This window comes from Anas acuta, chromosome 6 (genome assembly GCF_963932015.1).
Source record: "Anas acuta chromosome 6, bAnaAcu1.1, whole genome shotgun sequence".
NCBI classification, from domain to species: domain Eukaryota; kingdom Metazoa; phylum Chordata; class Aves; order Anseriformes; family Anatidae; genus Anas; species Anas acuta.
In genome coordinates this window covers 38,329,270-38,353,815 of record NC_088984.1, presented here as the reverse complement: position 1 = coordinate 38,353,815, position 24,546 = coordinate 38,329,270, and the positions used below count along the sequence as shown (strand labels likewise).

At 43.4% G+C, this 24,546-nt stretch overlaps 1 protein-coding gene across 9 annotated transcripts in view; it reads right to left on the bottom strand.

Annotated features, from left to right (window-relative positions):
* The window catches only part of PLCL1 (phospholipase C like 1 (inactive)), a 184,505-nt gene that overhangs the window by 10,577 nt on the left and 149,382 nt on the right, over window positions 1-24,546 (bottom strand). For 6 of the 9 annotated variants that reach the window (XM_068686606.1, XM_068686610.1, XM_068686612.1 and 3 more), the window contains exons 4-5: window positions 15,826-15,901; window positions 11,694-11,803 (exon numbers count right to left, since the gene is read on the bottom strand). In XM_068686606.1, the coding sequence (XP_068542707.1) occupies window positions 11,694-11,803; window positions 15,826-15,901 (186 nt within the window). Of the gene's footprint in view, window positions 1-11,693; window positions 11,804-15,825; window positions 15,902-17,888; window positions 19,346-21,323; window positions 22,103-24,546 lie in introns of those variants that run through there. The other 3 variants (XM_068686613.1, XM_068686614.1, XM_068686608.1) reach the window with 3 other exon arrangements.

Sequence of the window (24,546 nt, the reverse complement as noted above, 5' to 3'; positions counted from 1 at the left end):
AAGCATTACTGGATGTGAGAACTTTCCATGAAACACATAAATGGAAACAAAGCAAATCAAGTGAACCAAGCACAAAAAAAAAAAAAAAAAAAAAAAAAAAAAAAAGTACGAAAAGTACGAGATGGGTATTGTAGTATTGACATATTGACTTACACATTAATTCCCCTAAAACTGCAGTGAGGGAAACAATTTGCGAATCGCTATGCCACTGAAAATGAGACTTTTCAGCAAAAGCAAACTTAAGTCACAGAATCACAGAACATCCCGAGCTGGAAGGGACCCATAAGGATCATCGAGTCCAACTCGTGGACTCAAGGACAATTTGTAAGCCCGATACAGTAATACCTCCAAATTTACTGGTGAGGTTCGGTACCCCAACGTCAGACCACTGAAGCTGTCCTTCTGCTGATGCTGGCAGGAGCCTCCAGACTCAGCTCATTTATCTCTGCCAAGTACACCTTGTTCAGACAGCTCATCTGAATTTTGTTCAGCAAGGCAAAGCATATGATTATGGACCCCAACTGAGTCCTATGCTTTATTTATCACAGTTTACTAAACAAGACTGTGAGGTCTCTGTCTAAAAAATAAAGATAACAGGGACATCAAGGGGATGTTGAGGGCACCTAGCTTTGGGAATGGTCTTTGGCGACCTCCTTGTGTTACCCATAGAGATGGCCTGGAGCAGTCAAAACTAGAACAACGTGCAGATGCCTGGAGCAGGGGATCTATACCCAACTGCCTAGTCACAGCTTTGGGAAAGAAATTACAAAACTTAAAGAATCTTTTCCTCCTCCATTTAGATAACTACATGGAGCACTAAAAATCCTTATTGAACCACCTCTTGCAAGGCCAGTCAGTAGAGCTCTTCTGGATTCACACCAGTGTGACTTCTAGGAGATGGTTCCCATGCTGTGGGGCCTCCAAGCTGTCCCAAAGGAGCCTGCACAAACATGTGTCTTTTTCAGATGCTTTTCATCGCCTTCATCTGGCTCACCTCCTCTCGGTACACCAGCATGAGCAGACCACAGGTGCTAAGGAGCAGGAGTTGGGCAACACCAGCTGAGAACAGGCAGAGCACATAACTGTCATGCAGGGTGAACCACAGTGCATCAGGAAAGCTTCTCCTGCCAACATGGGACCTATTTCTGATCTGTACCATGGAGGATCCTGAGCACAGGCCTTTTTAATTTACTCTTTTATGTCTGACTGTTGTGTCTCTCTAAGTCTGCTCTCTTGTGTACATAGCCTGACATAAGCAATGCTGCCTTTTTCTTTTTGTGATCTAAAAATAAACAGAACCTGCCACAGCAACAGTCTCTGCTTTTGTCTCAGCTTTTCTCACCAAACAAATCCCACAGGACCCTGTGAAGTGGGCAGTAACCCCCAGTAGAGAGCATCACCGCTGGCTCCAGCCCTCACCTAGGGCTCATCATCTTGCACTTTATTTCACATGATCCAAGAAAAAGAAAGCTGCAGTTGTCAAGGATATGGAACAAGATTACTCTACAGTGGATTGGGAAACTGCAAAGCTTACTTTCACCTGCAAGCACTGCAGCCTCTTGTTCCTCAAGCACTGCCACACGGCTCCTGCGCACATTTTTGGGAACACTTGCCATGGCTGCAACTAACAGGATCCACCAGTGCTGCTGGGGAAGAATAACTGCAAAGAAACACCTACGACTTCTGTTTAATGCAGTTTGTGGCTTTCCACTGGCTGCCTAAGCCCGATCCACAGATCCATATTGCCAATAAATGTATATGTTAACACGGAAGTCTTTACTCAACAGCCAGTGACCCCAGCCTACAAAAATGAATCAATATCACCATTGCGCTAAAGAGCATTTTATTCTGTTAACCACAGACCTTGGAATACGTTAGCAGCATGGATGAACATTTTCTCATTTCAATGTAAGGAGGCAAAAATGGAATTAGGACTCATATTGAAATGGGGAAGGTCACACAAGCAAGTCACTGCCTGCCAGATTCAGAATTCAGCTCTTTTGACTCCTCATATAAGTGCACAAAAAGCCACAAAGGTCCTTGCTAGCAATGGCATCATACACATCCTGACCAATGCAGAGAGGATTCCTACGTATGTCGATGAGGGAGGAGGGGAGGACTTGTCATTCATAAAGAGGTATGCTAGCCCCTGGCTTCAGTAAAACAGTTGTAAAGTACGTTACCAAATGTGACCGAGGCCACTGACAGTGCCAGGGAAAACCAGAAACACCCTCTCAGCAACAGGAGAAGGGGAAGTTTCGATGGAGCAAATGTCAGCTTTCATCACCTCCTGAGCCCCCTGTGGGATCAGCTTCAATTAGACACCCGTTCTGCCTGCGGGGAGCACCCTTCTGTAGACACAGGCATGTAATTCACTTCAGAAAAGGGGCAGTCAACTTCACATCCTTTATGTGAAGACACAAACAGAACACTCAGAAACTATATGTGATCTGCTGTAGTGAGCTCAAAAAATACAACAAAGGTAATTTTTAGAAGACGTTAACAGCTCCCCTGTCCCAGAATGGATAACTAAGGCACAGAGCCCTTGGCTCAGACACAGGCACCCTCGTACGACGCCAATGCATGCGCAGGCTGCCGAAAGAAGCTCCCCCATGGCACACAGCCCTGTCATCTAAATGAGCTGGGGAATTTACCAGCTTAGGAACACAAACACTTAAGGTAAATGTCCTTCCAGAGCCCTGTGGGTTACCCTTGCTCGGGCAGGGCACCGAGCTGGTGCATACGAGCTCCCTGTTTAGAGGAAAACAAAGGGAGTTTATTTTACCTGCCTTCCGGTAGCTCAGAAACAATCACAGCTCCACCAGACCTTTATCAGGATGTGTGATGCTGATTCGCAATGGCATTTAACAATTTAAAACATAAGGAAGGCAAAATGCCCTGCCAGGCACGCAGCCTCATCTCTGCACAGGCCAGAAGCAGCAACGCGTGTCAGCTGGGGAGGGACAAGACCAGCACAGCAACAGCTCATCCTGGGTTGTAATGGGAATCTGCTAAATAATGGAGATTAAGCTACAACTGAAATAATTTTAAAATGTAGCACGTCTTTTCAATAATAAATAACCATGCAACTGAATCTCTCTTCTCATGCATTATTTAAGGGACATAAGGAATCTTCCAAGTTGGATAAAGAGATAACTGGAGTTTCCTACGCAATAGTCAGTGCCCAAGTTGATACAGACAAATCTAACCAACTGTGCCCAAGAAAAAACATCCATTTTATGCGTCTCAGCAGGTGAATAATATCACCCTGTTTAAATGATCACCCTGATGAATGAAATCAACAGTGAATGCAAGAGGCAGGGACATCGCAGGGGGCACAAGCCCGCTGCCAGCCCAATGCCGCTGGTGGGGCAGGGACCCAGCTGAAAGGCTCTCGTCCCCTCCAGCAACTGCCCAACTGCCTGGCAGGATGACAGCTCGCTGCAGTTTATAATGCGACCTGTCAGAGACAGCTCCTCATTTCCTTTCTTTGTTAGTTCAGCTAGTGACAGATAAAAGGATGAAATGTGCAAATTTCAGCTGAAACTTATACTTTCAATACAGCCCTTTTAATTCTTCTGAATGAGGTCACGTTGTCAGATCTGCACAAATAAGATTCCTGACTTCCACGTCTTCCAAGCTGTGTTAATTAACTCTACTGCCGGGTGCGGCAGCCTTTGATATCTGTGTCTCAGATGCAAATGTCACCGGTGCAGGGGAGGGGATGGTAGAAGAAGTTGCTGAAGTTCCTACACTACTTGCAGTTCCTGCCTTCACCGTCTCCTTCAAAGGATGAGAGATGGTAGTGACCTAGTTTCATGTAAGCCTTCTTCAGTGGGGAGCCATCTACAAAGGTTGTTCCATTCAGCTGTTTTGGATTTCATTTTTCTTTTCTTACTTCTACCCATTTTTAAGCTCAGCTCAGACACACACACATGCAGAAAGAGCTCACTTTCCTCAAAAGACAAGTTCCCTCAAGGTACTTTTAATCGTATCTGCTGATTTTTCAAATAACCTCCTCACAGGTGATAATCCTGTTTCTGCCCAAAGCAGCTCTCATAGAACAAATTCTCTTTGCAGTCACACATCTCCACCTGAACATTATTAATTACTTTTCCAGTTGCGCAGCCTTTGTACAGGATGGCCCACAAATGGGAGAGACGCTGCTCTTTGCAACTAGGTATTAAAACCAGCGCCAAGTTGGTGGAGAACAAAGAGGAGAGCAGCTGTGGTGAAGGCTGTGTCTGCCGCAGCAGCGCAGAGCAGTGCCAGCTCCCACACCCCAGGGGAAAGTTGGTGTGGACCTGGAGCGATAAACTCACGTGAACTGGGTCACAAACAGGGGCAGCTTCAGAGCCACGAAAAGCCTGGTCCAGGTCAAGGATGGGGAAGAACCTGACACACGGGTGAAACAAACACTTTGGCAGTGAACAACACCATGCACTATTTACTGGTTCTTTTTTATATATCTTCATAAACATATCTTCATGTGTTTATCTTCATAAACATAGTCCTATTCTTTAAATGGAGTTCTCCAACTCTTTTAAAGTGAGTGAGGTGATGCACATCATTTCACCGCCTGGGGCTATGGTAAACAGTAGAAATGAAGGGATGCCCTGAACAGAATAAGAATGGTGAATAGGGCTGGAGCGACACAAAGGGAACAAGGAGTTAGGGTCGAGGAGAAGAGCCAGGAAAGTCAGTGATGACAGGGAGGCACAAGGGGAACCCAAGGCAGGACCTGATCAAGCAGGGGGCTTCAGCAAGCAGCCAACCTACACCAGAAGAGACTGAGACATCTATTTTGGCAGACAAGGGCTATTTAAACATCTTGAGAAGCCTCTGTGAAGTGATGCTAAAATCCGCCTTCTACACAGGGGACTTCAGCATGCCAACCCTCTGCTGGGCTCCAAGCCATGCCACCAAGGTGGCCTTGGCACAAGGAGCATCAGGCACAGCGACCCCACAGGCTGCTGGCCCTGCCTCTTACCAACACTGCAACGTGACGTGCTCCACGTGTTGGCCAGCGGCAGCTTCATGTCCGCGGCTTCTGGCAATTTGTCCCATCACTGGAAATAAAAGGCACCTTGCGATATTCCTTGCCATTTCTCTCTGGTTTACTTTAGTCAAACACAAGAAAAGCGAGCAAAGACAAGATATCATCAGAGGCATTTCGTACCATCTTTCACTTCTCTAATCTGCTCTTGTCCCAAAGTTACTGTTGTTCTGTATATATTTGATGGGCTCTTACTTTGCCTGACCTGAGTGTCTGGAGCATTGCTTCCTGCCAGTCAACAAAGCACTCCTCTTATGCCAGTACCGGACAACAAAACAGGAATAACTAACATGGGATGAAGTCTCTTCTCTCTGTCAAGCTGAGAGCCACGCTGGCACTCCATGCGGTGGCACATCTCCTGAGAGATTCAAGGTATCACAAGGGAGCCAGCGCTGTGAACTCTGGCAGTTGCTGCTCTCCCTTTCCCTGCTAGTCTCTTCAGTTGCCAGCATTTGGTGTGTGCTGATAAAAGAATGCCTGGGTGGCCTTCACATATATTTTAAGCATGTGAATATTTAATTTGCTCTAAATCTGATTTATGTCTTGAAATTTTCCTTGGCCAAGAAAACAGAGACCTTGTCAGAAACAGGATTAGGTCTTCAAAAGCTCGCACGGAGCAGTCAGGTACCTGGAGAGTCTGCGCTGTACTTGTATGAGATTGCACCCTCCCTGGAGCAATGCTCGTGCAGCCTGGCTGACAGCCCAGAAGAACAGGATATTCCATCTGATTAACTAGTACTGCTGAGAAACTGGGATTACAATTGTTTTACCCTGATACACACTGTTAAAGTAACTTGAGAAGTTTCCATCACCAGATACAGCTGACAAGATCCACCGAGACCAAGTGTCTTTTAATGAGCTCTGCAGGAGCATTCCTACTTTTAGGCTTGGGCAAGAAGGTAAAAACTAGTGAGTAGTATGAAGGAGAGCTCCTGGAGGCAGTTACCAACCTAATCAGCAGGGAACAGCACTCTAAGTACAAGAAGGATCCACCTACCTAATAATTACGTGGTTTGGCTTTGTCTATATACAAAAACCACTGATCAGAAGAGCTTTGTGTGGAAATCACATGCTGTCGCTTCCCTATTTTCTAACTCAGTATCATTTAAAGGACTCTAAACCCCACCTTGGTCCCAGAAAAATCACCAAACACATCCCAAGAGGCATAAAGCCCCTATAAACAGGGGCATCCTGAGCATCAGGGCACAGGCAGCCTCCTGCAGCCAGGAGCCTCCACCACACATGCCACCATCTTCTGGCCACACAAGGACCCAGGAACGAGCCACACTCCCGTCCTAGGCCATTCTTCCAAGCTCTTCACGTGCTCAACAAGGAGCAACCTAAACACTTCTGTCCTCCCTGACCTTTCCCTTTACTGTTAAATAAAATGAACCCAGTTAAGCAGGCCAGCATTTACAAGAATAAGCAGATGCTGACTGGACCTCTTACCCTTCAATTTGGCACCCTCTCCATCAACCTTTTTATGTTATTTTTTTTTTCCTTCTTTGTCCTTCAGTTAACATGTAAAAGACAAACCTGATCTAGTACCTGTGTGAATAATTAGCCCAGCTCTGCATTTCCTCCTACCTTTGCAAAATCTATCATCTCACTGAAGTCTGTTGGGCTCAGCCAACCTGAGCTGTAGCTGAGCAATGCAGCAGGTACTTCAGAAACAGCCAGGTCATGCAGCCCAGAGAAGTTAAACTTTAAAAGTTAAAAACAACACTGAACTGCAGCAACAACGGAAATGCAAACCACATGGGGACTAGACAGCAGCAGAGACATCTCTGGAAAATGAGCCATCAGGGTAACCACATTCAAAACATATTTATCTAGGTAGATCTGGAGCTGAGTAGGCACAAAATAATCCAGCTAGCCTGCATTTAAAGGCAAGTGAGAACTCTCCGTGCCACTCAAACTGCTCCTGCCTTACTGCTCCTGCTGGACTATCAGTGTCACAAGGTGACAGCAAATCACCAGAATTTGTTGCTAAGCCACCGTGGCTTGCATTGCATCTATTTTTGCAGTTTCACAGACTGAGCACCAATGTGCTTTTGTTCACAGAGAGATGCTGTGAGAACAAGAAATGTCAGATATGAGGATACTTTGGGGAGGCATGGGTGGGAGCCTAACTGACACAGGGAAAGAAATATACGGTATGTGGAATACAGCAACTTTACAGGTGCTCACAATTTCACCTGGTTGTAGCTTAATTCTTGGAGAGTAAAATGTCATGCAAATCCTTTGGCAGCAATTGTACGACATGGTGTAGAATATATTGTTGCAGTCAAGATTAATTACATGAAATGTCCTCATGAAAATGCCACGCTGCTCTGGGGTCCACTCTGTAGCATGCCAAGCAGCAAAACCATGGGTTCTTGCCTAACTAAAAAAAAAAAGGACTGATGTGGAAACAAGCAACTCCTACTTACCAGATGGCTTTAGAGTACTGTACAGTATACATCAAAAACAGTGCCATACTGTAATATAATAATCTTTAAATTAAGACTGTGAAAGGACCTAATTCTTCCAAAGGATCAGCAGCATCTCTCTGTGTGGTGCCACTGTGCCCAAGGATGTTCTTGCACAATAATCATTGTCAGATACATTGCTTTTCTTCCTAAAGAAAACTGACACCTTCTTAGTGATGCAAAATTCAGCTCAGATTAGGTGAAGCTAGGTAAGTATACGCCTGTCTGTATGTACATCCTTCAGAAATCGGGCTTTTGTCACTCCAAGAAGCCTCAAGGTTCTTGGAGTGACAAGATCACAAGAGTGATCTGAGCCTCCACCACCCAAGTGAGAGGTCTGAATGCTGCACATCTCTCAAGCAGCAAAAGGCTGTCACAAATGACTCTGATGAAGAAACAGGTCATTTGTGGACATCATCATCCAGAGTCACTATTAATGCACAGTTTTGCTGCGTAACACTATACCAGAGCTAGCGTTGCTGATGACTATGTCATAAAATTGCAGATTTCTCCCTCAGAGTGAATTGCATTTGCAATTTAATAATTGCATGCCTTCTGCATTCAGCAACCTCTCTTTATATATCTAATCAGCACTAATTTAAATGCAAGTTAATTAGCAGACACACTGATGGACAGGTGATGAAAAGATCTCTGAAATTAACCTCTTGATGTCCTGTTGCCTGGCAGTGTGACAAGCAGCACACAATAATAGTTGGGAGTCCTAATCACACAGAACACATTTATGGCACCAGAAGCAAAATGTTATCATGGGAAGCAAAAAGGTTTTAAAAACATGAATGCATTTCAGAGCAAAGACTAGACACAAACCTTTGTGGTTTTTTTCTCCTTCAGTAGATGAAAGCAGTAAATGCCACTTTGTCTTTTCGTGTTTTGTCTATAAATAAGTCCATATGTAGGTATCCTAACTAGATATTTACCATCAACATGCGGCCAAGTATTTGGTGGCACTGTTACTGCACTTGGTATCTGCTGATCTACCAAAGCACAGATAGCCCAGGAAGACATGTTTGCGGACAGACAAAGCACGTCCACATGAGAGCAATAAACCTGAACCTCACGTGAACCTTGCTCGGCTTACTTGCCAAGCGGACCCCACAGAGCAGTTTTACTGTATCCATCAGGATGAAACACGTGGTTCCTAGCATGGGGGCTTGCCTTAGGTGGCAAATCAAATGTGTCTTGCCACGTTTGCATGTTAGTGGAACTTAAACTCAGAAAGAAAAATGGAGGCACCGAAACAGAGGTGCATGGAAATAGAAATAAAAACAAAAGCAAGACTACACTTAGGATCCTAACAACTAATTTTGCTATAAGAACATGATTCTTCTGTCTACTTTAATTACGTTGTGCCTCTCGGTATTACTGACGGGATGTCTGACACTATTTTACATGGAACATACAAAAAGACGTACCATTTTAATAACGTGTCAAAGTTGACTTGTTCGACTGTCACCGAGTTGTAGCTTCCCTGTTTTACTAACATTTTTACATTCTGGCAAATAGTTTGTCCTTCTGGTGAGTATTACTAATATGTAATTACATTATATAAAGTAAGGAAAAAAAACATATTGTTTTGATTCGTTCTCATTACACACCTCATAAAAGTACCCCAGGGGATTTTTAAACATGAAGGATGCCCACAGTCATGTTTTTTATAAAATATACTTTAATCTTACACTGTTACTATTTAACGATTTTGCCAGAAGCAATTTTTTTTATTGCATCCATTCTTTGTATTCAAAACTTACCTATTGCAATGAATATTTATAAATAAATACATTCATTAAATATGCTTTTGCTTCACCAGCCTAGGAAAAGACTATTAATCATCTGGCAGGCACGAGCAAAACACAATACCTGCTATTGCTCATGGGCACCTCGCACGAACTTGCAAGCAAAGCTGACTACTGCTGTATGACGTAGCTGCCTCCAACGACCCCAAGCACACAAAGAAGCTTTCTCCTGGAGTTGTTTTTGCCTTTCTCTCACCTCACCCAGTGTGAAGCAGCTGATGCATTTCCTAAATGTTGCAGGCACTTTTTTCTTTTCTTACATCGCTATGCCAATAGCTAGTGAAATGTATATGCAACTGTTGTGGTTTAACCCGGCCACCCTGAGATCAGGCACCGGGTTTGAGTGGGGAAGGGTTGCTGATTTCCCCTCACCACACCCTCCTGGGGAGCTCTCACCAGCACACTGGGGAGAGCCAGTGCCAAACACAAGATGCAGTTGTAACCAGCAAATAGGTTTGTTAGGGGTAGGGTCACTGAAATACGATATTCTTGAAGAGGAGAAAAAAAAAAAAACAAAAAAAAGAATGGTGACCAACTGCCTCATATCAGACACCCGAAGTACAAAGTGGTTCTCCTTTGCCTACTGTCAGTGCTGAATTGGACTTCAGTCAGAATGAAAAGGTGTTTCATCCACTTCTGTACAAGAGGATAGTTGCAACATCCACTGTTGGCATTCCAATATACAAGTAAAACAAACAAACAAAAAACAAAAAAATACCCAAGAAGCTGTGGCTTAGAAATGACACGTTAATTATTCTTTGACCTTGACTAAATGTTCGTAACACTGATTGTGGCAGTGTGTGTTAGGCAGCAATGATTTTTCATGGGAAATGTTTCTCTAATACCCTACTCATATCTTCATTAATCACAGATCACCCTCAGAGGTCTGAACTTCTCATTCTCAAAATTCTCAAATTCTCAAATTTAATTTTTCTCATCTGAAAATTTAAAAGTTTAGACCAACCCCAGCTGTGTTTATGTTGACTCTGAGCATGAAGCATTTATCTTACTTAACACAGCTAAAGGCATTCAGAATAATGTACAGAACTACCTATTACATTTTTATTTTTTTCATCCTCTTTAACTACTCACCTTAATTATGCTGTGTGGAGAAGGTCAGTCTCTTCCATCATGTTTGAATTGGTTGCCTTTTCTCTTCATCTGAGGTCTTATTAACGGAGCCTGTTCTGACTCCGTTACTTTCTTTCTCTCCCTCTCTCACACTGAATCAAGGTACAGAAGGAACTCCAGGTGTCCCCCAATTCTCCTAACCCTTCCCCACCACCAACAGCCTCTCCCATCCATTTTTGTTCCTCTTCATTCCCACCTCTTTTTTGCTAGTGCTCTTTCCATCTCCACGAGCCTGAAGCGTGCCACCTCCCGCTGATTTCACTACTGCTGTTGCACATTGTGTTTTGGTATATATTTGATCAGCAATCTTGTAAAAATTCCCTCTCATCAGCTGGCCTGCCCTGGGATTCCAGTGCAGGAAAGGTGACAGAGGGCCACAGACAGGACAACCTGCTTAATGGCAGCTAGAGGGAGGAAGCAGCTGGGAGAGAGCCATGGGACATCGGTGAGCAACGTGTGATCTATCAGAGCAAGGTGGAAAATGAGGCTGTGAAACAAAATGTGACCTGAATGCTAATGACCTGAATGCTTGGCTCAGGTCCTCTCCTTGCCATCTGCTGGGGCTGCACCAGCTCCTCACTTCCTTCCACGTTGGGCTGTTCTTGGACAACTTTACACAAGGTCAGACATACAGCTGCCATGGCAATCTCTGGCTGATCGGTGCTGAACCAGGAGCTAAAGCCCACTGACTGAGGTGCTCACTACACAGCGTGTCACCATGCAGCCAAGATGGAGAGCGGCTCCTTTAGCCATTTGGATGGTGCCCCACTTTCAAAACACACCCCTGACACCTGCAGGATCTGTAGGATTTGTTGTGTGTTCTTTCATGACAGCCTGCCCCCTTTCCCTCTCCTTCCCCAGGAGATACCCGTGTCTTCATATTACAAATCAAGTGTCTGAGACCCAGTGACCTCAGACAGGTCACATTCACACATTGTGTGAAGCAGAACAGGCAACTGAGACCAGGTCTCTGAGCATACAAACTAATGAGCTATCCCTCTTTTATGCAGGCTTAGATAAATTCCCTTCCACAGCTTCCAAACCACAGTTGTAATTAGATGCATTTGATAAATCTTAATAGTTGGGGAGTAATTTATACTTCCCATTTAAACAAAACATGTCTCCAGTGTTAATAACACAGTACCAAGAGATAAGCTAAAAAGAGCAAGGATGTGCTTATAAAGTTACTACGAGACACAAGGCGGTGCTTTCTGTGCTTACCTTCAGCACTGTGATATTCCATGCAAAGCTTTCAATGGCTTTGCTTAATTTTCTTCCTTTCAAGCCTTCCTTTGTGCCGAGGTTATGGAGCTCTTCATGGAATTCCATCCCTACAAAACAGATCGCTACATCACCCTCTGTATGATCGATTACCCCCATAAAACGTTCAGCGAGCATTTTCGCCCTTGCAGCTGATATTTCCTACATCCTCTTCCTGTGTTCCCCCCTCTTCCCTGTCATGATCCCACCCCAGAGAGCATCTCCCTTCTATTTAAGTGTTATGTGCAGCCTTGCAGCTCTGCCTCCAATTGTGTATTTGGTCTCCTTTCCAGTGCCGGGGTCCTACACAGGCACATGCCTGCTCCCCACACGAACACCACTCCAGCCCTTCTGATTGTAGTCTGCTTTGCTGGGAGTATCATGACAAAAGGCAATCACTTGTCACTATCCTTCAACAGATGTACCTTGGGAGGCAGTCTGGCAGACAGGAAAGATACCTGTGCAGCACGGCAAATAGAGACTCAGGTGCACAGCTCCTCATTAATCTTAATCACTGTCATATAGAAAAACCCTTGTACTCCACAGTGACAAATTATTTCATGAAGGCACACTGCTAATCACAAGATTGGTATTCCTGCAGCCTGGCGAGCTGAGACTTCCAAACGTAGACCTGGGAATTGGCAACATTTCATTGCTAGTTTTGTAGCAAATGTCTGCAAATCCTTTGCTGGATACGAGAACTTGAGACTCTGGGAGCAGATAAAAAACCTTAACGAGCCCAATTAGCTCACCAATTCTGTGAGATTTGCACAGTGTATGCAAACATTTCTCCAAGGCTGCTGTAGATGAAAAGACAAAATGGAGAGAGAGCTGGTTGTGTTCCCCTAATTTGTACCTTACAAAGGCCAAATTGGCACTAAATCACTCCAAAATATCTGAAGCCCATCCCAGCTGAACAAACCAAGTTCAATCTCCAGTTGTTTCATAGCTCTCCCTCCCCTGTTGTGTTGAGGCAAATGTCACTCCCAAGTTCAGGCTTCATTGAAATTACATCAAAGAACCCCCCATCGGCACCTGCCAGAGAACACCTGCGTGGAGCACCGAGGGGCTATTTTAGCAGGGTGACTGAAGGAGCTTGCAAGTAAGCTCCAAGGCAGCCTGCAAGTAAGCTTGCCCAAAGCTCTCCTGGAAGACCGACAATAGGCTTCCTTCTGCCTTGCACTGAATCTGGAGGCAGCTGAGCCACTGCCTGAGAAACACTGAGGGCGTTCAACCTCACACAACGTAAGGTTCATCTACACTTACCGTTTATTCTCCAAAACTTCGCTTGCTCACAAGTTTTGCATATCTAAGGTAACAGAGTTCCTGCAACACCTCCTTTGGAAAACTGTCTAAATAACTGCACCTCAAGAAAGATTCCCCTGCAAGCTGCCTTGTGCCATCTGACTCAAATAATTTCACTCGAGTAAGTCAAAGAAAACCTCCAAGTGACTTGCTTTGTCCTCTGAAGAAATACAAAGGCCAACAGAGCTCAGTTCCACTTAGGCAGCCCCGCCTTTATGTAGCATACTTTGTTTTTCCCCCTTCCCAGATTTCACTTTCCCACCTGTAAACTGGAAATAATGCTGCCCAAGAGAGAGGCAGTTACTAACATTCACCAGGCTGTGGAAAGGAGCACCAATTAAAGCATACAGCAGTTCAGTCCTCCATTCTGCTAATGCATTGGGCCAAAACCATACATGAAAACAAACAAACAAAAAAAACGTAAACTCGGCAGCCTGAGAAGTCATCTGGGGGAGCAGAGAGGGTCTTGTAGCACAGGGAGCAGGGACCAAACCAGGCTGGGCTGTGAAGCAGAGGTCAGGTAGGAACGCGTGTCCAAAGGGAGTAGTACTGGGCTGAGGTGAAGAACAATGTCACTGGCAACTGTATCTCTGACACCTCTAAACTTATGAGTCCTTCATCTTGCCACATTTAAAACCTTCTTTGGACAATTTGCCTGGGTAACATTTGCAACAAACTAATCAGCAATCAAGCACTGGGAGGGATCAATTCTCTCTCTCCTGCTCCTTTCCTCTGTCTTAAATCCTGAGGTTTTATATGAGCACTGCATCTCTCTCCACCCTTCTCAATCAGAAATATTTTAAGGCTAACAAAGCAAAACCAGTGGAAGTACAAGGAGATACAACAGTAAAGAGAATAAATAATCTTTTTTCTGGGGGAAGGAAGGAGAAAGGAATTGCATTCAACGTTGGACATAGCCTGGTGATATGCTTCTTGCCCAGAGAAGCTGTGGATGCCCCATCCCTGGAGGGGGTCAAGGCCAGGTTGGACGAGGCCCTGGGCAGCCTGATCTAGTGTGTGGTACCCCTGCCCATGGCAGGGGGTTGGAACCAGATGATCTTTAAGGTCCCTTCCAAGCCGAGCTGTTCTATGATACAGTCCTGTGTCGTGTTCTCTGCCCACGTCATCAACCCCCAGCTCACAAGGACTTCACAGGTCCTTCTCTCTTTGCACAGAGCTGGGTGGGTACAGCTCTGATATTCCTGAGGGTCTGCATAATTTGGTGCTGCTCTAAGTTATAGCAGCTAGAAAGACCATTAGTGCTGTGTTTTCTGGTCTCTGTCCCATTTCCTAAACTCTCTGTACCTGTTGAAGGCTTTGTGCTGAGGAGATTTATGCTGTTTGTGCAGATACACAGGAGGAGCCAAGGCACAACCCAAGATGAGGCCCATGAAATGCAGAAAGACAAATGTGCTCGCCTCTCCTCCCTTTCCTACCACAGCTCTGACCGTGGCTCCAGAGCTCTGAATTTCCAAGAGCAGACTGGGTTCCACCCTGCTCTTGTACCACATTAAAAATCAGTTAAATGCTATTACTGAAATAGTTTCCTAGTTTCTTCTAATTAAAAAGGTAAATTAAGGAATTTACTATAAGGCATCAGTTTCATTCATTATTTATGTTTAATAGAAACAAATGGCTGTAGCCTCTGTCACTTGCCAAATCTAAAAATGCCTCTTGGAATAAAACAGTATTTATGATTGTTGTGGTCCCAGAAGACTTTTCTGAGATCACAAATTAAATACAGTAGCAAGTGTTTGCATTCCTGACCTTTGAGGCTTGCTGTAGATTACAAAAGGTGCAGCTGTACAACTAGACTGAAAACAGATTTTATTTCAGCATTGTGAACTCGTAATAGAAATACACTGCAAGGATTTATTCTGCATGGTTTCTGATATATGAAAGCTGACGGGTTTAGCTGTAGAGGATTAAGATCTTACTACCACCAAATGTGGACTCTTATCTCTCAAGCAGGGTTTATTTTTGTGTATCAGCAGAAACTACAGGAAACGTCCCAGTTTGGAGTCTGGCTTACTGTCCTGAACAAGTGATGAAGGGTTTGCATGAGTAAGCTGAACCGCGAATCGCAGACATTCTGACCATCCTGCAAACAGAGGGTGAACCCGTGGCAGAGCATACAGGCAGCCACTTCTGAAATCATCTTCTCCCTTTCTACTGATGCACACAAGACAGCTCTAATTCAGGCAGAGACAACCAATATCATACACCAGCAAAATATGATTTGCCTTCAGTCTACTTACACCTACGTGTGCCCATGTAACTAACACACATAATGCATAGCCACACAGATTCATTGTGACATGAAGGGATTATATTGGTGCATGTTTCCAAGCTCAAAATCAACCCGAAATGACAAAATTAAATAAAGGTAGGCAAGAGAGCTTGGTTCTGTAGGTTTCAAAGCCTTTGTGTTTAAGACAGTAACTATGGCAGAGAACAGAGCTCAGTAAAGGCAGCATAGCTTCCCACTCCCTCATTTTAATTGAATTCCTTTCTAGTTCATTTGACTTATTTAAATGCTGTCAGACATTTCAGAGCTGTAAAACAGATAGAGAAATAGACTTGAGGTGAAAACTGAGGATTTCTCCCTGATCCTACACCTCCACTGCTGCTGGAAGATGAGCCTTCAGGAGGGTGGAGTCTGCTACGGAAAGACGAGGATACTCACTTAAATATCAGGTGAAAGATGATGCTCAAGTCTCAAACTAAGAAAGTGATGGCACGTTGTTTCCCATCTCCTATCCAGAACTGCACATTAGAGGAGAATTACCTGCTTTCTGACACTGAACGATCTTGTCATGAGTGATGTCTGCCGTCTCGATAAGAACCCTGCTCTCTTGAATCATCTGTCAGAAAATAAATGAAAAACAACTTCATTACCATGGTTTCCTGCAACATCTCGTCCACAGAAAGGTACAACAAGGGCAAAACTCAAGAAGAGCTCTGTTCTGCAAACAGCACTATAACGTTTGGATCGTTGCCTCATATCAGGTCCCCTAGATCTACATCAGGCTAGGTGACAGTTGCTCAGAAGATCTTTGTTCCAGAACTCAAAGAGCAGCTGTTTCACATCAGTGAGACACCTCTGTAAATAACATGAAGTGATTTCAGGAGAAAGCAGAGTTAGGAGACAAACAACACTCATTCTATGTGAAACCAAGCCCTTCATAATCAGTGCTTTTATTGAAATGCAAGGAGAAACAAATACTTTGCTCAACATAAGTTGCTATGAAAAATGTTACCAAGCCATGAATAGAACTGATTTCAAGAGATACTTAAGCCTGTGCGCATCTTTATGCACTACGGTGGTTCAAAAAGCTTCAGTGTTTCTTGAGGTTCCCTTGGGAGAAAATCTAATCTAAATCCTATAGCTTTCAGCATCTGAACACTGCTGCTGAAGTTTAAAAGGGAAAAAAAAAGGCAGGTAGTTTCACCAAGAATGCTCACACGTTTCAGATACCCCTATCTATGCGGTTTCCCAGAGTACACCACTAAGAGAAACACAGACAAAATACCCATTATGGGACAAGTTTCCTGAGCCTCCCTTCTTGCAACTGCTTTTCTCCTTTGCTGTTAACAATCCTCCCAAAGCCCTGCAGAAGCCCAGACAAACAAACAAATTGTTTCAATGCTATAGTCTGTGAAATTGCAGAAGGCGGCACATACATGTACATCTGTTACAGAAGGGAAGAACATGCTGTATAGCAAACCATGTCTGAGAATAATCTCGCTCTCCTGGGACCTACATTGCAAAACTCAATCAAATCCAGGCAGCATGAAAGAATACTGCCTAATTTTATATCCTGAAATTACAGAAGCCACCATCTGAAAGCTATGCCAAAATGTTACAACTTTTAAAAGCATTCCTACTTTCAAATGTACTAAGTATAAGAACACAACCAGTCAATTGCAACAATTTTGGTGGAAGACAGTATAAAAGTACTAAGCTAACACTTGCATATTAGCATTTCTTATTGTTTTAATTAGATACAAGGGAGGAGACATTTCCCCATGTCACACCCAAACTTCTGGAGAAATTCAGAGCCATATTTTTCTGCTTCTGCCATCTCTGTCACTAATCAAAGATGTTAAGATAGGCTTAATTTAATAAAAAACACCTATGCCTTCACTTTGACATAAACAAGAGCATGAAAAAAATAAAATCCATTACCAGATTCACAAACATAAAGAAAGAAAAAGGTCTGACACATCTATAGAGTGCAAAATTATTTTTCAACAGAAGATGCCTGGTGGATATACCTGAGACGTAAATTACTTTAGATAGTATCCTTTGCCTTTCACTCTTTAATACTTGCTTGTCTGTGCATCATGTTGATTTCTTCTCTTGGATGTTTTTGCTTGACATCTAGAAAGAAATGACAATTTCTACCCAGGCTCTGGCTGTTCCATGCTGCAGCATGTGGTCATGTTGTGTTGAAGGAGCTGTTCGGCTGCCAGATAAAAGTTCTGCAGTTGGTCTGAGCAGCACAGGGAGCGAGAACCCCCCCCCCAGCCAGTCACTACAAACTTGGTTTACAAGAGTCACATTTACGCCACACACACACACACAAAAGTTTGAGAATCATGAGTTTTATGTGCAATTTGGTACAAATGACTTTGACCATGTCTTCTTCCAGCTACTGGACTCATTCCCAGGAGTTTCTGATGCAGTTGTCTTTGGATTATCAAACATGAAGGTGTTACGTTTGCTTTTAAGAGAGAAGTAGCAACAGGATGTCAATTTTCCTTTACTGCAGAGCAGGTAGAGCAGCCCTCCGCTCCTTTGATGCTGACAAAGTCTCACTGCTCTCCCCTCAGCAAGAACAATTAAAACCAGATTATACAGCAGAATTTAACTTGCTCCTATCTTCTCACACAGCAGCACTCTTGACTAAAATAAGCTGCTTTTATCTCATGATAAATCTGGGGAGTTATTTCAGAGTCTCGTGGCTCAGTATCCGGGGTTAAATAATGCCTTTATTTCACCACCAGCTGTTTGTTCTCAGAGGTTTCTTTAGCGTGTATGCATTAGGCATAAATAACACATCCTGGGTGTACTATGATACAAGACTTTGGCAGGCCTATAGTGTCTTTCCCAGGTGCAGTAACGCTGCGCGCAGGACCCAGTATTTCTGCTCCCAACAAGAATCAAGTGCACATTTTTTAGCTGGCCAGAGATCACACTTCCTAGCTCCACCGTTAGCGATTGCAATGACAAGTTGTTGTGGATGAAGCAAGGATGTTCACTCTGAAGAATCAGAGATGGATTCATACAGATAAGAGTACGACAGGCAAGTAACTGCTTTCCAAGAATAAAATTACAGCATGGAGCTTTATTTATTTATTTATTTATTTATTTTGTTTCTTAAAGCCTGCCACAGTAGATGTTCTTCAAATCCTGGGAACACGACTGATACCCTCATAAAAAAAAACAACTCAAAAACCAGTCAAACTCTAATTAAAAATCTACTCCCTCCTCCTTCCCCTCGTATGCTTTCACTTACACGCAAGGTAGATATCCCTTAGGGGATATTTACTGAGTTAGCACTGTCAGGACCAGCTAAGAAGCTGTTACTGGTAACTGCTTACTGGAATTAATGCAAACAGTTGGTCACTACTCAGCCTCACACAGGTGAAAGCAGGTGAGAGCCTCAGCTGGCATCCCACGTCCCCTTGTGCTAGACACTGGAGAGCAGACAGCAGTTTCAGCAGGTTTCCCAGCTGCAGCAGAGGATGCTGTCCAGAGATGCAGCACGCTGGCCACAGGGAGCTCCATTTGGGCCCTGGGAGATGCTCTGATCATGTCATCAGCTCTGGCACACAGCCCTGTGATATGGCATCTAGATACACAGGGTCGGTATGGTGTTGGTTGTTTTTGGCACCGGTTCTCAGATGACTCCACCATCTCCCAGTCTGAATGCTCCCAGCTTTTCCAGTCGGCATCAAATCCAAAGCCCTGCTTGTGGATGTCACCTACTTCTATTTGTGGTGCCAAGACAAGAACCAGAAGCTCTGAACATAACGGGGAGGGATGTGAGATTTTCTTCTGGGAAGGTAACTCCATAAATCACACAACAGTCCCAGATTTTCAAGCCCAGTCTTGCCAGCAATATTATGAAATCCAGCAACATGTCTCAGATGCGAAGAAGGAGCACTCTTTACATCCTGATTTTCCACACACCTTCACTCTGCTAAGGCTACTGCTGAGTGGTGCTCTCCAGGCAGTTTTGTAAGTCCCAGTCTTCTTCCTGGAACCCATCAGGCTGGTTTTTAATGTCATTGGTGAGAGGCTTTCAAAAAACAGGAGGTGTCCTAGTCAATGCCATTTGGGATCCCGATAGATAAATAATTTTTAAGTGAAATATAAAATATTTTTAACACTGAAGATGTCGTTTTTCAACTCACAAGAAATTAAGACATTTCTTGTGTGTACTAAAGACAGTTTAATCACAAGATCAATACAAAATGAACAAAAAATGGTATTATTTTTTACTTTAATGAACTCCTGTGCTAGAAACCAATTTCTTCCTTTTACTAGAAGCTATTCTACAAATTTAAAAGGGGAGAGAAAATTAACACAGCAGTCTCACCACAAAAAAAAAAAAAAAAAAAAAAAAAAGACAAGACACGGAAAGCTCCTGGTGGCAAATTAAAGTACTGCTCCTGCTGGGAAGATAAATGATACAGAAAGGACAGTTCAAAGAATCTTCTCATAAATATTCCAAAGTTTAGAACAGAAACCAACAAAACATCATATTAAAAAAAAATCCAATAGGAGCTTCCCTCTGAGGTGCCTCCTCTTTGCTGTTGTCCCGGTCTCTTATGCCTGCTTTAGACAATGGAGAATTTTGCCTTGGTAAGTACCATATCACACTTCTATTGCTACCGAAAGAAAAAGAAAAAAGCTACAGAAACACAGCCAACTGGAAAAACATCTGAAGTGCAAATTGAGCTCATGAAAATTTCAGCAGGATTCCCTCTTTAGCATCAAGCATTTCTTGCAGACATTTGGGACATGAAACTGCCAGACAATTAATCATGTGCCAGCAAGTCTTGTTAAGAGGATGTCCCCATGGTGCCAGGACACGGGAAGGAATGCTGGCCACCTACTAAGCTTTGCTGGTGTCCCAGTGCCCTCCAAGCCAGTTTTCTGTATCTGAGCCTTTACCTGCAACAGCCTAGTTAGAGGAACAGCTATCAGGGATGGTTACATTCGCTGGAAATCTCTGCAAAAGGAACTGAAGAAAATTTCCTTTAAGCTCTAATTTTATGGTTTTGCTTCCAAGTATTGCTGGGGAAATATGGTGTCAGAGCACTGTAGAATCTGACCTGGTGCTTGAATGCCAGTTCTCTACAAAACAACAGAAACAGTGGAGGAACAGGGGGAGGGGGCAGCTTTCAGCATGCTTGTGCTGAATCAGGCCATCTAAAGCACCCAGCTGGAATCTCATCCTGTAAGAGAAGTTCTGATCTGACCATTTTCCTATTTTAGAAGGGTCTAATGGATGTGGCTCTCAGAGAGAAATTGAGAGAGTGGTGGGAAAAGAGAGAGAATTACAAGAAAAGGAGAAAGAAAAAGCGTAATTGCTTTCCCAGTCTATGTCCAATTTTGGATAGAAAGCTCTTTAAGGCAGCTATGAATTCGGTGTCCATGTACCGGACTGCGTTTGACGTCAGTGCGTTATGACACTTTCTTGGCAGTGAGCATTATGCTCTGCAATATCCCTTGTTTTCAGCTGTTCAGAGAATTGTGAAAAATGGCCCTTTGGGGATGACAGTGTCCCAGCTGAAATACAGATTTCAGTGGAAAAGCTCACCAAAAATCTATTTAGTCATTTTGTATTGACATAAACTGGGAAAATGGGCTTCCTCCCTGGGAATACAGAACTGTCATGCCTGCATCGAGGCAAGGACTGAACCTGAAAGGAAAACAGACAGAAGAGCAGGTCCTCTCTACACACACCTCTGCACACTTCTGCTAGCACGCGTGGACCAATCCCTGTGTCAAAATACCACTGGCATTACATTCCTCAGTGTCTACAACAGCGTGACAGCTACTATTTCACTTCTCAAAAATCCCCAGTCCATCTCTACATTAGCAGAGAGGTTAACTCCAACTTGCCTTCCCTCAACTGTACTAACAGAAGCGCTGCCCTTCCTCACCTGTCACAAAATAATCCCAACCAGTTCCTGTAAAGCGGCCTTCATTTCGCTAGAAAAAGATCTACATGCACAAGAGCCAGAAGAATAGGTAACAACAGGAACATTTATTATAACTTGTTTATAACGTTGGATTTTCAAATGCTTCAAGCATTTAATCTCAGAGGAAAGGTAACGCTGAACTGACAAGCAAACTGCACAAGTGTCCCTGAGTTCACACATGCTTGCAGCAGCAAATGCATATAGTGTGATAAGAAACCACAATCTGTCCATGAAAAAATCTCGACCAAAAAAATTCTAACTTCACAGGGGAAGTGTTTGCAGTGAATAATTCTGCCATCTGTCACGTGCAGCTGGGCCCCATCCCTTTTCTTCACACTGACAGCTCCTTTTTGCTTTTCATTCCCCCCCCCAGCATGATCACTGCATACAAGGTTCGACAGGTTATAAGGTGCATCCCACGCGCTGCCCCCACCTGAGCGGGCTTCTTCCAATGCCTGGCCACAGGTGATGAGGAGCCAAAGCAGAAGAGTCCTCTCCTGGTGGAGAGGAAAGGTCTCAAGAGCAGCTCTGCAGATGGCATGCTGCACTGTCCTTGGGTGTATATGGGGAATGGATGACAGCACTGGAATCGATTCATTATATGCTACACTATGTATGATAATAACCAAAACTGTATGTAAGTTGAAATAAACCGTTCTAAACCATGAAACCATGTTTCTGGTAGTTCACAGATTTTTCAAGAATGTTTTCTGTGCATTGCCTATATTCCATCTTATTTTCAAGTGCTTCCATTCCCTGTTCTCTGCAGAAACTCCCTTACAACGCGGTATCATCACTGAAGCCTCCTCCACGAGACACAGCAGTAGGTGAGTTCTACAAAACTGCTGCAATGTAACCATAAGAACAAAAAATAGAGCCTTTGAAAAATCATTGCAGTTCCCTAAACAAAGCACATTAAATTTTATTCTAATAGGGCCTCTCTGAAAAGAAAATATTTAAGGTGGAACACAATGGTAAAACTAATTACCCAGAGAAAAAAAAAAAGAAAAAAAAAGAGAAAAAAACAAACTGCACAAAGCGATCTTTGTCTATTGCCTGCTGACAAAGGCTGAACACAAGGGAACAGCCAGCTAATTGTTTTCAGGATGGCTGTGGCAGGTCTCTGAGTAGTTGCACCTCCATTTGCCCAGGCTGTCACAACTGCCCATGCCCCATTAAACACGCTGACAGAGTTTGTATTTTCTTTGGAAAAAAAAAAAAAAAAAGATATGGTCAGCTGGCAATTTTCAGTAGGGGGAAAAATTCAGCACATTAGGGCTGTTTTATCAGAGATGACTTTCAGAGCAGACACTTTCAAGTGTTTCAAATATGTGATGCTTTCTGAGGCAGGGAACGACAGGTGCCTGCCCAAGCTGCTTGTCCCTCAGACCTCTGAGCAAGGCACACCTGCAGCCAGCAGCTTTCCATTGCGAGATTTAGGGGCAAACTTTTCTTCATGGTATTGTAACAGAAATTAAGGACAACCATTCATACAAGAGAGAGGCCAACATCAATACTTTCTATTAAATGTATTTGAAATTGCTTTCAGGCCTGTTCACCCAAAACGTGCTTTGAGTTGAACAGTTGAACGACTGTAGATCCAGTTCCTTGAAGCCATGCTTATCAGCAACTTGAAAGGCCAAATTTTAGTAAGTCCTCTGCGTTTGTTTTAACCATACCTAAAATATTTTATATTGCTTTCTACCAACATCTCTTCGTGCTCTCATTCGCACTGCTACCAAGCATTTCTTCCTACATAACAAAAGCACAAAAAAAATCCCCCTTTCTGTTAAACTCCTCCTTTCTCTTTCTGTCCCCACATCTTCCTCAATGCTCACTGTTGTCCTCTAGTTCACACTCATCAAGCCAGCTGAATCTCATGCTGCCTGCCTGATTTAACCTCTCACTCAAACTGACCATGAAAAGCTTCATCACAGCAATCTCCTTACTAAAGAAATACACCCTGGATTACATGTATACACTACAAATCCCATAGCAGGAGTCCTTTCTCAATACTAAAATTGATAGCAACTTCATTTTTTTTTAAATACACAGAAGACAAAATAGATTTCAATCTTCTGCTGCTGACACTGTCTGAAAAAGAAAATATCCAAGATAAAGCAAAAACACTCATTAAATCTGGCTTTTGCTTTTTCAGAAACAGTTTTAGAAAAATAAGATGCAGGCCAAGCCAGACAACATGAATAACAATATTTTAAAGTAATATGTTCTCATTAACCAGGATTGTATCTCATATCAGCCTTTACAAAGGCACAGAAGAATTCCCTTCACTAGTTTTAAAGCCCTTGTGCTAGATCCTGACATTAGAGGTACATCTTCCTCCATCGGAGACACACCTGAAAGCAACCATCTAACAGCATTAGTAAAAGTGTTTTTATCTGCATCCAAAAGAGGCCTTTCACCTATTTAAAACTGAAAAGTTTTTTTATAAAGCTCAAGGAGGCCTTGAAATGTCCCATGTAAACTCTTCAGTACGTAATTATAAAGTTAAGAGATGGCACATTCATTTTGTTAAATCTCTATAACCAGGCCTCCCAAAACGAAAAAATGTCCTAGCTTTGTGGTATTTGCTCTTTCAAACAAACATCACACCATGTAACAAACATCACACCATGTAACAAACATCACACCATGCAACAACTCCATACAAAAAAGTAAAATCTAAAACATGGCAGCTGACAGGTCTTCAAATCCTCCTTCTGATATTGGTACAGCCGGTATTTTATTACCACAGCTTTATTACCTCCAAGTAAGATAAACTACCTGGAAGGAACGCAAAGCTTTTTCAGAGTATTTTAGAATGTTTTTTAATTATATTAGTGTTTCCTTTTCCCCCCTCCTCCCAGCTGATTTTCTCTTGCAGAGTGTGTTATAGCAGCAAAAACTGAGATGGAGAGGAGAGCATTTGGCACACAGAATAGCTGGTCAAAGATGCATCACTCTTTGCAGCACTTCAGGGTCTCTGGAAGCAATTTGATGTCCCCAAAGGTACTTGCCATTTCATTCCTTACAAACGCAAGATGTGGAAATAACTGCTGGTGCGCTGAACACGCATTTTGATTTATTTAAGTCATGTTTCACAGAACTACACAGCTTTCTATCAGTTGATGCGGATCAACTACTAAGGATGGGAAGTCACGGGGCAGCCTAATAACCTGAGAGTCACACCGTGAGAGCAACTACTGCCGATCTAAGTCGCATGCAGCTGATACGCAGTCACAAGCAGCTGTGATATACGTGCTCAGCACACAAGGCTGACCAGCAGTAT